This window comes from Lathamus discolor, chromosome 3, assembly GCF_037157495.1.
Source record: "Lathamus discolor isolate bLatDis1 chromosome 3, bLatDis1.hap1, whole genome shotgun sequence".
Classification (NCBI taxonomy): domain Eukaryota; kingdom Metazoa; phylum Chordata; class Aves; order Psittaciformes; family Psittacidae; genus Lathamus; species Lathamus discolor.
The window spans coordinates 71,094,871-71,110,598 of NC_088886.1; the positions used below are offsets into that span (position 1 = coordinate 71,094,871).

The following is a 15,728-nucleotide window of genomic DNA, read 5'->3' on the forward strand; positions in this document are numbered from 1 at the left end:
GAGGTAGAAATACAGCTCAGATCTCTGCAATGTGAATGCCCTAACCACATTTCGAAAGAGAGGAAAAGGGAGCATGTGATATTACAGGTGCCCTTTTCATCGCACTGCATGGATTCAGTGACGATTTGGCAGGTTAACTTGTCTTCACAATCTCTCCCATCAGCACAGACTCTTCACCTCAGGGGAGCTTCACTGACTGCAGAGAAATTTCATGAAGGGAGCATCTTATAAAAACAAGGGTGTTATTAAAAGTAAGTGTATTTGTCTGAGAGTAATCACATAATTCATGACAACACAGCACTATCTAAAGAACATTTTTTACTTTGGTCTCTTTCAGAAGAAGGGTATTATTTGTTTTATAATGTAGCTCCAAATACCTCTTTAAAATCCATAAGATACTATGGAAACTGTCATGTTCGCAATGAATATCTTCGCCTTCAGATTAATTTCTGGTTTATTCTCCAAGTGGAGCACACGGCAGCAAGCTATATATAAAAGTAAGCTAAAACTAGAAGCTTTTAAAATAAGGTATGTTGTCCTGCACAGCTCTGAAGGAATTGTAAGTCTATTTACTAGCTATGGATAGGTGGGATTTAAATGAATATAAAACCCCAAACTGCAATGTATCAGGAATATTTCTGAAGGAGAAGTACTATATGTAGTTAAATAGGTGAGTGACATCCCTCCTTTCCAAACCAAAATAACAGAAGCAGTTGTGTCAGGTTTTGGACTTACATTCAGGCTTTTGAATATTTTTTTAAATGAAGGCCAGTTTCAAGTTATATTCAGTTAAACATTTTAAAACATAATAATAAAATGACCATTTTCCACTGTATAAACTGTGTTTTAAGGGATCACTTATTCCCCCTTAAAAGACAATAATTGGAACAGAAAAATCATGCCTATAACTCCCAGTGAATTCTTGCCATTGAGTTTCATAAACCCCCTGAAACCAATCCAAGGAGAGACGCTGACACCAATATTGTAGAGTTTTCTTCAGCACATAATACAGTTTTATTCACCTACATTGCTAAATCCCGATGGACTTCAAGACAACTTTAGGAACTTGATTGTGTTGGTCTCCAGAGTAACTATATTTTAAAGATTTATTTATTTTCATGATCAAGCATTCATTATTTTTATTAATCTTGTGGTCAACAATGTTATCAATCTTTATCAAGGCTTATTAGTACTGCATCACTAAGATACTCTTAATTTTTATAATTAATTTTAAAGGGATAACAAAGACTCTAACAAGCTGCATCAACGAAGAGACGCTCCCTAAAAACTCCCTTGAAAATGTCATTCTTAGCAGAAATTTCTCTATATACTTAAAACTGTGGCATTCAGCAAGTTTCATTTTTCATCTAAGTTATTCAACACCTGTAGGAAGCAATTCTGAAAGCTTTTTTTCACAGCATGTGATGAAACAGAAGTGGTACATGGATGAATATTTGAAATGGCAAAGTTACTAAGCATCTGAATATGTAGCCAAAATTAGTGCCAAAAAGAAAAACAGCTGGCAAAACTCAGGGAAAAGTCAAGAAAAGCAGGCTTAGTTAGAAGACAAATAACCTTCAAGAAATGTATCAACTACTACTACTGTATCAAATACTACTGTTTTCAAGGGCACTTCTTCTCACACTGCTTAATCACTTTATAGATTTTTGCCCCCTTCACTGCGTATTTTATACTCATGCATGAAGGCAAGCAGCTTTTCAGATACTGACCTCCTCTGAGGAACCCACCCAGCTTGCTCCTGCAGTAATTGTTGCTGTACTTCCTCTCCTCCAAAACATGCCATAGGTAACTCAGTAAATCCCCTAGACCCCATTTAAACAGCATCCATGCTCAGGATGTCACTCCAGTTTCTCTTGGGCACAGATGCTATGCAGTGACATTAAAGAATGAGACCAAGCATATTAGTCACATCACTTAGAGCATTTCTTGGAGGCTTTAAGAGGTGCCAATGGAAGATGAACATCTGAGAGAAGCAATATTCCCTATCTGCTTGATGGGGAATTTGGCTTCAAATGGAAGTTTCCTTAGAAAGAAGTATGGCTCATATAACTAAAGAAGCAAAATAGAAATACCTCTGTTGTAGAATATTTCTTGTTGAAATCATGTACATATAACACAGTTCACAAGTGTGAACTCAAATAGTCTTAGATACTCGCCATGATAAAATTGCTCTACATGGTAGACTAGATAACCTGAATAAACTGGATGGGATCCTTTTGACATGAAAAAAAAAATAAAATCTAGTATTAGTTATTAATAGTTTAATTTCCTTTACATTAGGTTTTAAAATACAGCAATATTCAGAAAACAAACACACACACACAATTCAAGGCAAACCAACCCCCAAACCCAACTACAACACCAAACCTAAACTAGTAAACACTGCCACAAATGACAGGTATATACAGACACAAAATCAAACTGCTCCAGCTTATGTTGTGTTATCTCAACAAGGGAACAAGGAGGGGAAAATTATATACCTAGACATATTAAATCTTCAAATCTCACTAAACAAGCAAAAGAGATTTCTACAGTTTAACACAGCTGTCATATATTCATTGACTTCCTTTTTGAGTTCCGATGAAAAAATTGAGAGATAAAAGATCAACTGGTGTTCTGCAAATCACTATAGCGCAGATAAGTGAGGATCATAGGAATTATATTTGGCTTTGTAGGAAATAAGAGTATCTGAACCTTTAAAAAAGTACCTGTTAGTCTATAAAAGGCAGGACTGTAGATATTCTAGTCAGACTTTTAAGAAGTTATCTGATAAAAATATACCACAATAAAATGCAATGCACTGTAACAAAATTAATTTTAATTTATACCTGTCTTTAAAAAAAAACAACCAAAAAACAACCCACCAAAATGTGTTGTTATATCATTAAACATAGGTACTGTGGCTTAAAAAAATGAGTAAAGAAGAAAAAGCATTTCATCCAAATGAATAATAAACTTTCCTCAGAAAATTCATGTGCTGCTTTTATTCCTATCAGCTGACCTCTATAAAACCTCCCTATACTCCATAATGCAACTATGAGCTTCTGCATTAAAAACAGGAAGATCGCTCACTGAATAATTTAACCTTCCAGAAATTACAAAATAATTTTTAAATTTAAAATAGAACTTGATAACCAATTATTTAATTTTTGCACCAACTACCATCTTGGATTCTGTTCCAATAACCATTTTGCTCATAATATTTCTATACAATGCGTATTACCAGTAAATTATTAACTGGATAAAAAATATGCAAAGAATTAACAAATTTTCAAGTATAAAATTAGAAAACATTTTTCTTTTCTCAATGTAAGAAATGCAATCCTGAAGTAATTTTGCATTTCATTTTCTTAAAAAAAATGTTTTAAGTAGTAATTATAAATAGGAATTATGTTATAAAGGACAAAACACAGATTATTATGCAGGCAAACATTTTAGTTCACTTAGATAACTAACTTATGATTTTTTATCTCATATTAATTTTTCTTAATAAATGCTCAGCTATGGAAAAGGAAAATAAAGAATTTTTCTTTATTTATAAAATTGATTTTATATTTTCAAAAGGTTATATTATTTGTTGACAGGCACTAACACATAAGAGTGCTTCTGTATTCCAGCTCTGATGGGCACTGGAGCTATGCCAGGCAAAACATTCTGGAGCAGTACAGCCTGAGGTATTTATGGCACAACCTTAAACAGAAGATACCGGGAGGTTCATTGGAAGTCACATCCTTGTAAGCTTTCTTGTAAAATGTTGGAGACCTAAGACTGTCAAGCACTTCAAATGTTTTGCCACCATCTTGGCTTCTTCCAAAACAGTTTAACATATTTTAACGGTGTTTTGGTACTTTGCCCCATAGTCCAGGGAGTCTTAATGACACTCAATAGCAAAACCTGCAAAGGATTCCAGTGTTTTTGCTAGATTAAACCACAGCATAGCACAAATTCAGAAGCTCAAGTTTTGCTGCTGGTGCAATGCCTCACCAGATCAAATCCTTCAGAGCAGCTCATAAGCTGGTTGCAAGGAAATTAACAAAACAAAAAACTCCACACCAACAAAACTTCCCCTGTTTTCTGTGACTGGCCTACTCCATCAGCTATACTGCTTCTCCTAAGGTTCAGTCCCTACCACCTCTTACTCTCACCATTTGCTATGCCCCTGAATTCTCTCCTCTGTCATATGTGATCAGCAGCATCATCAGGCTATTCTTGCTACCTGCACAGCATTCCAAACAGGAGTATATCAGACACAACATCCCTCTTTCTGTCTTATTACCAGTTATTCCACCTATACCCTAAAACAGCTCAGCCATCCCTTCTGTGACTATATCACACTTTCCTGTCTCCTGTGCTTTTTCCACTCAAATGTCCCCAGCAGCTTCTGCTTTGCTGTTCAAACAAGGACACAAGCGTGTCCCCTGCTTAAATCACTGGTTCCCAGTTCCACTGAACTCATTAGATCCAGGCTTCAGAGTCATATTTCTGTTCATACCACACAGGTCCCCCAAAACTGGCACTCAGCTAACAGCACTGCTGCACTGCCTTGAATTAAGACAGACCTACTAAGCCACCTCATTTGAGAATTTACTGCTGTGACAGCTGGTTGCTCCTTACTTACTCTTTTCAAAAACTGTCTTGCTGGAAGACTTAAACTATCTGTAAAACCTGCCTGCAGAGAATGTACTTTAGGCAGTGGCTCCCAAAGGTCTAATTGCAGGACAGTTAACAGAACTGCAAACACCAAGGCTCACCCCGACACTATTACCATGTACTTCCGGAGAGTCTCCGCAGAAAATGAAAACAAACAAAAAAAAAATAGATGAAATAAACCCAAAATCCCTATATTGCTACCATATGGCCAGAAAGCTAATGAGCACCACTACAAGGAAAAGCAAAGTGGGATGAAGGGAGTAGCCAAGTGGCCAAGCAGCTGAAACAGGGAAAATAGTAATTAACCATCTTTTCTCTAAAAAAAAAAATAAAAACCAAAAACACAACCCCAAAACACACACACACACCAAAAAAAAAAAAAAAAACCAAAAAAAAAAAACCCCACCAAACCCACAGAACTTTGTATAACTCAACATCAATATAGGTATAACTCAACATCAATTATCAAAACTTGAAGCCATTTGTTGTGAGGTAAGACTCTACAGTAAGAGAAGAATGAAGGTGTTAACATACCTAGCTTGCAATTCCTGTGCTTTATGGAAATTTATTTGATTCCTACAGGCTTAGACACAACTTTCGATTGCAGTTTACATCTCAGCCCTGTTTGGAATAGGATGTAATCAGCAGTAGGAGTATTTGGAAGTGGATGCTTCATTTAAGCATGTTTCTAAATTTCAACACAATATGACCACTGAAGTGCAGTACTGCAGGGCATATGGCTCTCTGGTTACTCAATGCATTCAAGCAACAATGTCAACAGGCTGGCTCATTCCTAGCAGGTAATAAAAAGAAGCTGCCATTCTACATGATAATTGCAGTAGCATCCAGACATCTTGTTATAAACATGATGAGGAGATATTTTGGATTAGTTATTTCACAAGTCCATTGTACCCCAAATAATCCAGTATTATTAAAAGGAGCTCCAAGTCTACCTTACCCTCTTCATTATTCCTGTGACAAGTCAGGACAATATATCCAGTACTCAGAGATCATCCTAGGAGCTCCTGTTAACAAAATGAATTTGCAAGGCACAGGGCAGCATTATGCTGAACAGTCACAGCCCCTTTGGGAGTGTGGATCAGAGCTTTACTGAGAGGGAGAGGGGGAAAGCCCAGCCTACCACCACAGCCTCTGACAGAAATCTGTCTCTCCTAGAATACATCTCAGTCACTGCATAGTGCTTGATTTGGTGTCAAGCAGAGGACTTAGAATCTGCTCTTTTCCCCCCAGTTCTAGCCAGCAAGAAAGATAAGATGGAGAATGCTGGTGGCTCAAAATATGCCGTTTTCTTTTCTTTCATTAAACTATCAGATGCCAATTGTAATCTATCAGCTAGTGTTATTTTAGTATAATCTTTCTCTGACATTTTCAGTAAGAAATACCACCCTCAAAGAATCAAGAAAGGCAAAGGCAAGAACTGCAAGCATAATTTTAATTTCCTTCATTTAAAATGATAAAAGGTAAGGGCATTCAAAATTTCCAAGTCCTTTAAAATGAGCTCCTATTTCAGCATTGGAACAGAACCGCCCATTAGGGACATTGACACATGCCATTTAGAGGTATAATCTGAAAGCCCCATGCTTTTATTTCATAAAACTTTAAACATCTAATCATACACTGCAGCAAAAATGCTTTTACAGATGGTTTCCTGTATATAAAAGCAATTTGTCGGTAATATTAATTGCATTACCTTATTCCATAACAGATAACTTGACCTTGCTATTTTTAATACATCTGCACTATAAATTCACATGAATGAAATACACCGGAAGTGTTCATGTTGACACCTCTCGCCTTTTTGGAGGTTCTCTTACTGTTATCACTTTATTCATTATTTCCTAATATCTTCTGAAGTAGTGATCTTGACATTTTTCTTTTAACATGTTTAAATATTAAACCCCACTTCCCATGTGTAATTAGAAAAGGGAGATGTACACAAACTAAAGTTGTTGAGAATAAAAAATATGCCAACCTCAGAAACAGCTGTCCCGTTTACCTAGTGAAACCAAGTACTCTGGATAAGGTAGAAATGGATAAACTCAGGGTAAAGAATTGAAATAACAATAATATTAAGTACTTGGATCTGAAAAGACAAGGGCATTTTTCAAAGTGCTTTCTGAAATCTAAGCATATATTTTCTTTGCTTTCTTTTTCTAAAAATATTTCCCATTGTTCTTACAACAATGGAATAATGACAGACAAATATTTTCAGAGAGAGAGAATAATGTGTCAGTTTCTAAGTTCTTTGAATCTCTGCATTAATAAAAATATTTCTTTCAGTGCTTTAATAGCAAACATATCAAGATACTGAAGGAATTAAGAAAATCTGTCTCTTTCTCTTGCTTTTCCCTAATTTAAACACAGAAATAAAGCATTTCATCTATCTGTTGGAGAACTACTAAGAGATATTAAAAGCTGCTGTTGTTATTTTATACTTGGTACACTGAAGCAAAAGAGGTTAAAGCTTAAACCACACTGGCCAAGATATATTTATTTATTTATGATATAATTATTTATATATTTATGGATATGCCATATCCAGCAGAGAGATTCACATCTTCAGGTGTATCTCATCTGAGAAGTACCTAGTACTTAAACCCATGCTCTTGTAGCAGCTACAGTGCCAAGCATGGCATTTGTCCACATAAATCCAAGACTACCACCGGAATTCACACCTTGAAAAACATTCTGGGAGACAAGGCTGAAGATCACAGTAATTCACAAGCTCAATATTTCTATATAATTTGAGAAAGAAATCTCAATAAGCCTAAAAAATGTGCAACCTGATGCCCTTAAAACCGTTCTACCTGGTGGAATAAGACCATATTAGCAAGAGAAACATCCCAAAACTTCCACTTTTCCTTAGGAGTATTTCCTGTCAGTTAAACCATAAGACAGATACTTTCTTGCTTGCTCTTTCTTTATTCTCACAGATCCTGCATTCCTGAGGGTACACGTATTAAACAAGAAGGATGGAAGGACTCCCATAAGGCATAGCTCTACAATCTGCAGACTGAAAAAATGTCACTAGAAGGAACAGCTGTAGAGACAGACACATTCAGGGTACCAAGAAACCAGTGCTCAATCAATGCATTAGTACTCTACCATCAGAAAAAACGTAACCGTTAACCTCCGTAACTAGGCAGAGAGATTTGAATACTGAGAGGACACAGGTTTTATTCAGGTATTTTTATCAGCTTTTCAATCAATAGATGAAAACACTGTCAGTGACACTACACTGAATTCAGGTTTGCATTCAGAGACATTCAGACTAGCTCAAGCTAGTTATAGCTCTGCTTTTTGTGGGGGGAGTTGGAGTGAAACCATCCTTAACTTGCATCTGCTCTGTGAACCAACCAACTCACCCCAATTTACAGTCAGAATCAATACATAAATCAAGGAGTCCAAGCTTTGCAAGAGACTTTGCAAGAACAGACATGACTGACCTGCTGTGAATCATTCAAGTGAGCCTTGTGCCTGCCAGGTAGCTCTGTCAGTAGATAAGATGGGCACTAGCAGCAATTAAGTGGTACAGTTCCTCATGTCTTATGTGAAAGGCATCGCAAGAAGTCCACAACCCTGGCACCAACCAGTGCTGTCTCTGCAAAAAGAAGGTGGTTGGTTTGTTTTTCTTCTCTTTAACTACTGAAAAAAAAAGTCAGTAATTTACTTCCACTTGATGAACCAGCTCCTTGCACACTTACCTCAGCTCTCTAGCAAAAGCCACCAAAATACCAATACAGCCAGTGTAACCACATCACAAAAACAAGTTGAAGATGATGGCTAAGAGCCAAAGCAGCAAAGAAATTTTAATTCCTAAGCAGCACCAAAATACTATGTTTGTACTCAATCATGAAGCTGTCTGTGCTGTTGCTAGGGTAAATAAGGACAGTTGTGAGGTGCTTCCAGTCTAGACCAGCAACCTCCAGAAGGTGGTGTAATCACTGAAGAGAGGTAGGTAAGAAGGTGTGAGCAGCCACACGAAGCTTAAATCAGAATGTCGGCTTGGAAGGGATCCCAAGGACCATCTGGTCCAACCTTTCTAGGCAAAGCATAACCTAGATGAGATGTCCCAGCACCATGTCCAGCCCAGTCTTAGAAGAGTCCAACTGTGGGGAATCCACCACTTCCCTCTGAGATTATTCCAGTGGCTGGTTGTTCTCAGTGTGAAAAATTTTCCTCTCGTGTCCAATCAGAATCTCCCCAGGAGTAACTTGTGCCCATCACCCATTATCTTTTTCCACATGACTCCTTGTCAAAAGGGAGTCTCCATCTTCTTTGTAGCCACCCTTTAAATACTGGAACATGGTGATAAGGTCTCCCCTGAGACTTCTTTTCTCAAGGCTGAAAAAATCCAGCTCTCTCAGCCTTTCTTCACATGGCTTCACAGTCCTTGGATCATCTTTGGACCACCCACATCTTTCTTGCATAGGGGGGAACCAAAACTGAACACAGTATTCCCGGTGTAGCCTGACAAGCACTCAGTAGCATGAGATAATATCTTTATCTCTGCTGGTGATGCCCTTGGTGATGTAACCCAGCATCCTGTCTGACAGTTGATGTAACCCAGCTTAGTTTAGGAGCTGCTCATGACATTAAGATTTTGAAACTTCAAAGGAAGTCTGCTTGGCCGTTTCACTAGCTTTTTGATGGCTTTGTAATAAGATCACACAGAAGCTATTTGCAATTATGGGATTAATAGAGGCATTCTAAAGCTATTATCAGGATTGAGATGTTCTGTACAATGCTGTGTGTTGTTTAGGATGCTATTTAAGAATTTTCTCTATCCTACATAACTTCAGATATACTTGCATCATATTCACGATAAGAATTTTAACTCCTAAAAATATGGTATTTTCATAATGCTTATTACAGGGACCACTCTAGCAGCTTCTGAAAAGCTAAAATTCCTTCATAGCATGCAATTTCTACTCTAGAACATGCACTTAAGGGACATGTATCACGTGGAATTTATATCCTGCTTTGGAAAAGCAATATTGAAAAAAAATAGCAAATTGTCTGTGTTTATGAAAACACAGGCAATAAAGTAATGGAAAAGCAACATTGTATTTCTGAAAGAATTGTCAGTGCGATCCAAACTTAAATTTCTTCAGGAGTTAAAATACATGTTTAATATGACTAAAAGCTCAGAGTATGTTCAGATAAGTAGGTTTGATGGTAGCTAGTTTTAGGTTTTTTTATGTGTGTATGAAAAAGACTTTTATGTGGTTTTAGTTTTGAGTATATAGGAAAAAACATACAGATGTAGACATTTATAAAACAAAGGTGACCTTTAACTTCACACAAGACATTCAAATTACATCTCACTAGAAGTACCGCAGAAGTTTATCTAGAACAGAGTTATAATAAACTCTATTATGTGAGTGTGCTTAGGATAGAAAATGTGCCTGAGGAAGATTCATAAGTGGAATTTCTGAGTTGGATGGAAATGGGCAAGACAGTGCTGGAACAAATCCTCATCACCTCTGATTTGCACCTCTAGTTCTGTATCAGATTACTATAGATAAGCATCCAGACTCCTGAAGCAGGAGCACTTTTGCAACTGCTTTACCCTCTGAAAACTTTTTAGCAACTTTTTTGCCATTAAATATAGTAAATCAGAAATGTATTTCTTACCAGCAGTTCTCCAGTTCTAAAGGTAAAAGCAAAGGCTGCCTACGGGTGGTCAGTATTTAAAGAGCTATCAAGTTCCTTTCCACTAGCTTTATAAGAATGAGGATAGATAGGTACAAGGGCTTCATATTTCACAGCCCTCCCCCTGGGCCACTTTCCTGAGACAAGAGATATAGTCAAGATAAGGTGCCAAAGAATAATTTCATGCCTTAGAGTAAGAAGAACCAAAGATAAAGATCCAAAGATGTGGACACTTCCTAAAATACCGTATTAGTTTCAAAAAACAGACAGAAGAATAGAAAAGCAAAGGAATTCAAAAAAGTGAAGAAAGGCAGGGCAGGAATAGAACATGGCAAGATGCTGAAAACCAACAGAAGGCAGTAAAATTATGCAAATTCCACTTGCTGTAGCTTTGCAGCATGGTACAGTTTACTTTCCATCCTCTGAAAGACCTCAACTAGAAAGACCTAGTGTTACAAGGTCAATTCTATGGCATATAATCATACAAATGCTTATACTACTAGGAAGATGCTTACTGTAACTGTGAGCACTAGGATACACAAATATTTAGGTGTGTGCTTCCTATTAAATGACACAGAATTTTAAAGAGACCATCAATAGATCAGGAAATCTTTAAGCCATGACTTGCTGATACAACATGGTGTAACATGTCTCATGTTCCTAATGCCTATATACTAAATGCCACAAAGAAAAAGAGTACAAGAAAGAACAGAATAACATCTTTTATAATCATAACATTCAAACCTCCTATTTCTTTTTTTTTTAATATACTTTCTTGTAAGTCAACATGACAGATTAATAGCTCAATGTAATATTAAATATCCTTATGATCATTATAGTGTATTTCTGTGTAATTTAGGGAATCTATACTATCAGTCTTCAGTACGAAGACTGAAAACACTGCTCTGAAATAATACAGCAGCAACTGCCTGTTGTACAACTTCAAAATCTGAAGATTTAACCCAGGTTTTACTAAACACAAAGATACGAGCTCATAGCCATCAAGCAGATGATGTTTAGCCTTCTGTTCAGCGCCTGGAGAGATGAGGCCTCAGACACTTATTTACACTCTACATTTTATCAGTTCTTTCTCTTTGCTATTAGAAATATGCATTTCAGGGCTCTGGCAAGGTATTCCATCTCTTAGATTGAGTTATCATTTCATGCATAAAAAGAATACTGCAATTATAAAATGTAAGTAAGGCAAACAGTGTGAGCACTCTGCAGGGAAGCACAACACACAGTAGTTTAGCATGAAAATAAGATATTTTATTCTCTAGCCATGCTAGAACTTGAGTGGTAACATGAGGCAGACCTTTGAGGCTTCTTGCATTTCATTCTTTCTGCCCCTACCCCCCCACCAATAATTACCTTTTGACCAAAATTTATTTTATTCCCCCTTTACTTACACATAGATGTTCCCACTGATACGAAAGCATTATTGAGCTGTGAATCAACTGCAGCCAGTGGAAGTAGTGAACTAAATAAACAGGAAAAATATGAACCCTGTTGTGGTAACGTTCTGAATTTTTAGGTATCTTCATGACCAGCACAATCCAATGAAGACAGAAAACAAGTCAGTAAAAACCATCTGACTTTTAGAACATTAACTCATCCATGAATTTTCTTTAAAAGGATTTTGAAATAACATTCATTACTATAAATTTGAGAGACTATTAAGTGGGTAGAAGTATTCTACAGATTTTTTTTTTCTTAAACATAGGAAAATAGAGAACAGCACAGTCACAACCACTGACTTGTTGGAAAGAACCCTGTGAATGAATCCTTGAAAAGAGATGGTCACAGTACTTTGCTCCAGCAAGTCATTTAAGTAGACATATTCCTATTCTTTGTACACTTAAGCAATCTCATTGAATGCTTATATATGCATGCCCTAAACTTTAAGCTTAAATACTCATCTTTCATTCATGTTATATCTGGTTTTTATTATACCAAAGGTAATTTTAAGCTCCTTGTGCAAGAGTTGAACCACATCAGAGAGACATTTAACTATCTTGACTCTAACTATAAATTTTTAACTGTTGCTATGACCATTATTTTTCTAATGAGTAAAATAACAATAAGCTTTGGCCATCAAGTACCAGCCACTAGAACTCAAGTACTAGAATCCACTCATAAAGGCATTTCTATTTTTCAGCATCCTTGCTCTGATCTTCACCTACGAAGCAACTTAATATACACTGGAAAGAAACTGGTATTTTCTGTTATTATTGTACAAGCAGGTATTGTACTCCAGGTGAAAGGCTTGTATTTCACTTTAAAGCCCCTTGACCTTCATTAGTGCTTCATGGAGCTTGAAAGCCAGACGGGATAACAAAAAGTCAATAAAATAGAGTAGTACATATTTTTATGTCTTTCTGAAGCACTGGGGAAATAATAACGTTGGGTTTAAAAATTAATTTGGAATTACGTGCTTACAGGCAAATAGATATGCTAATTGCATTAAATCATGTACTACCTGCTTTAAAAAGACATAGAATCTTATAATTAAAATCAATAGCTAGATCATATTTTAAGTTATATCATTTTAATTTATTAAAAAAGGAGTTAGCAAATAAATAAGGGAGCAATTAGATATTGCAATTTAATCAGTATTTCATTTTGATGTTAAAAAAGATGATGAAGGTTCAAAATAAGATTTTTAGACATTCACAGACCAATTATATTCATATGTATTATGACTGTTGTCGTGGTTTAAACCCAGCCACAAACCTCGTCCACTCACTCCCCCCCCCTTCTTGCCCTCCCCCTGCTCCTGGAGGGACGGAGAGGAGAATCGAAAAGAATGCAACTCCCACGGGTTGAGATAAGAACAGTTTAGTAACTAAGGTATAACACAAATTACCGCTGCTACCACCAATAATAATAGTGCTAAAGGAAATAACAAGAGGAAAGAATACAACACCTCAACACCAGCTGACCAATAACTCGCCCCCACTCCCCCCAGCCGAGCACCGACCAATACCTCGTCCAACCCTGTCGACCCAACCCTTCCGGGTCACTCCAAGTTACATCCTGGGCATGACGTGCTGTGGTATGGAATACCTCTTTGGCTAGTTTGGGTCAGGTGTCCTGTCTCTACTTCCTCCCGGCCTCCCCTCCTCCCTGGCAGAGCATGAGGCTCAGAAAGTCCTTGGCCAGACCAAACATTCGAGCAGCAACTGAAAACATCGGCGTTATCACCACTGTTCCAAGGCCAAAAGATCAAAACACAGCACTGTACTAGCTCCTAAGAAGGAGAAGAATGACTGCTGCTGCTCAACCCAGGACAACTGTGAAGATTTTAATATCTACACAGCACAGGATCTACCTGCTCTATTTTGTTATACTGGGTTTTGGAATCTTCATATAATTTATATGTCACATAGATTTAGCAAGCAAATAAGTTTCATATGTACAGACAGCATTGTCCACCTGGAATGACTAACTAAAACCCTGGACGATTAAAGTAGTGTCTCTGCTTCACACTCCATTCTGATATCCCTTTTCTACTTATACAGCGCTTGGCAGGTAACTAACCCAGTGGCATAAAAATGACCACTTTTTATTCTGGACTTGAATGAATATTAAGATATATCTGGAAATTATAACAACAAATTAAGTCTTCCTCAGCTTGATGAGGAAAGAGAGTAAGAGAACAATTTCCATTACTAGTAATAAACCCCTCCAAACCCAAAAGCTAAAACACTTCCACTAGCATGTTCCAGATGTATATATACACACACAAAGACACACATACATAAGAATTCACAATCCATTTTAAACTGCTGGCAGAATCGACATATTTTTATTAAACTTATGTTTTCTACCGAGGAAATAAAAATTTTTTATTAGTTGGTGCTAAATTCTTGTACCAATGTTTCCAGGACCACAACAACCGCTGTGTAGAAAAATACTTAGAAAAAATACCCATCCTATTAGTTCAGCAGATCACCTGCCCTGAGCCCATGGAACACAAAGCTTTCCTGGGCCTCCTAAAGAGAATATAGAAAGTTCCTGTGGCTACAGTCTGAGCTCTAATGATTCTTTTTGCCCTTATACCTTATTTCCAAGTAGGATTACAAACTGTTTTACAGGAATCTTTTTATATCACTGCAGTCTGGCTAATGCTCACAACCCATTAAAAATTCCCTGGATTAAAAGGCACAGCCTCCTAAGAGCTCTTGACAGTATTTGAATAACAAAGATTTTGGAAGAAGCAGCATTTTTCCCTTGACTAAATCAAAACCAAACCACTTTGTTGTTATTTTAAAGTCATGTCAATAAAGAGAAAGATGTTTGCTGAAGTTAAATTCATTTAAAACCCAATGTTGAAACAGGAATTCTAAATACTTTTCTCAAGTTTTGGTAATGCACCTTCTTTCTACTAAGTTAGGCAAGTTTTGAATACTCAAAATATACATCAACTCATATCTTTATTTAATTTCCTTATCCATATTTATCAATTGTTCCATACTTCTACTTGGCTGCAACGGCTTTTTTACAGTTGTTACAAGCTGTTTTAATATGTGCCTAATAACTCACTTTTAGATACTTCTGTGATATGCACTAAATATTTCTGTTAAGAACTGCAGGAAACAGTTAACACAGGAGTGGACAGAAGCCCAGATTTTAGTTTGGAATTCTAAAGAACATCTTTCTTTAAAGTTTTCCAACTTCTGAAGGACAGGTATGACCTTTTAAGGCTATTTATTTATCAGACGATATTTTTTCTTTAACAAGTACAAAGATGCATTTTCTGAGGTAGTATTAGAATGGAAAAAATTGTGTCAAAAAATCAATAATTTTTACTAAATTCACAATTTAATCTGCATATTTATTTTGGTTCAAGTATGAGAAATTGCATGTAAAAAACAATGCTGGAAGAATGTCAACAACGGCCTTTAATTTTGATGTATATTGGGGAATACCATCACCTAATTTAAAAAATACTGTAATAAAATAAATAATGTATAAACATGGTAAAAGATGTTCTTACTTGCAAAAGCAGTGATTTATACAGGACCACATTCTATTAACTGCTAAATAAAACTCCATAAAGGCAAGATCACTTCTTGTTCCCTTCTGTAACATTTTGATATTAATTATATTTTGTATTATTGGTTAGTTATTCTAGTATATGCATGAAGAATAGCAGAGATTCGCATACAAATAAAAGCTGTGCAGTCATATTTGTTTCTAATTTCTCATGTATGTCCCTAAACAGCCTAGGATATATGAATTATTGTATCATTTAGATAACAATCTTTGATGGCTATGTGTAATAATATAATCTTTTCAAGATTTAATTAAGCAAGTTCCAAACATGGAAATTAGAAGTAAGGAGCCACTAGAGAAGGATAAATTTAAAGAGTTGCCCT

General features: G+C 36.4%; 1 protein-coding gene across 7 annotated transcripts in view; it reads right to left on the reverse strand.

Moving 5' to 3' along the window:
- The window catches only part of ZNF804A (zinc finger protein 804A), a 261,110-nt gene that overhangs the window by 230,659 nt on the left and 14,723 nt on the right, over positions 1-15,728 (reverse strand). For 2 of the 7 annotated variants that reach the window (XR_010610613.1, XM_065669718.1), the window contains exon 2: positions 8,139-8,293. The exons of 3 other annotated variants lie outside the window; for them this stretch is intronic. Coding sequence is in view for 1 of the 4 variants with exons in the window: in XM_065669718.1 (XP_065525790.1) it covers positions 8,139-8,152 (14 nt within the window). In the remaining 3 variants the exon portion in view is untranslated. Of the gene's footprint in view, positions 1-5,205; positions 5,284-8,138; positions 8,294-11,756; positions 11,780-15,728 lie in introns of those variants that run through there. 2 more of the 7 variants (XM_065669720.1, XM_065669721.1) reach the window with 2 other exon arrangements.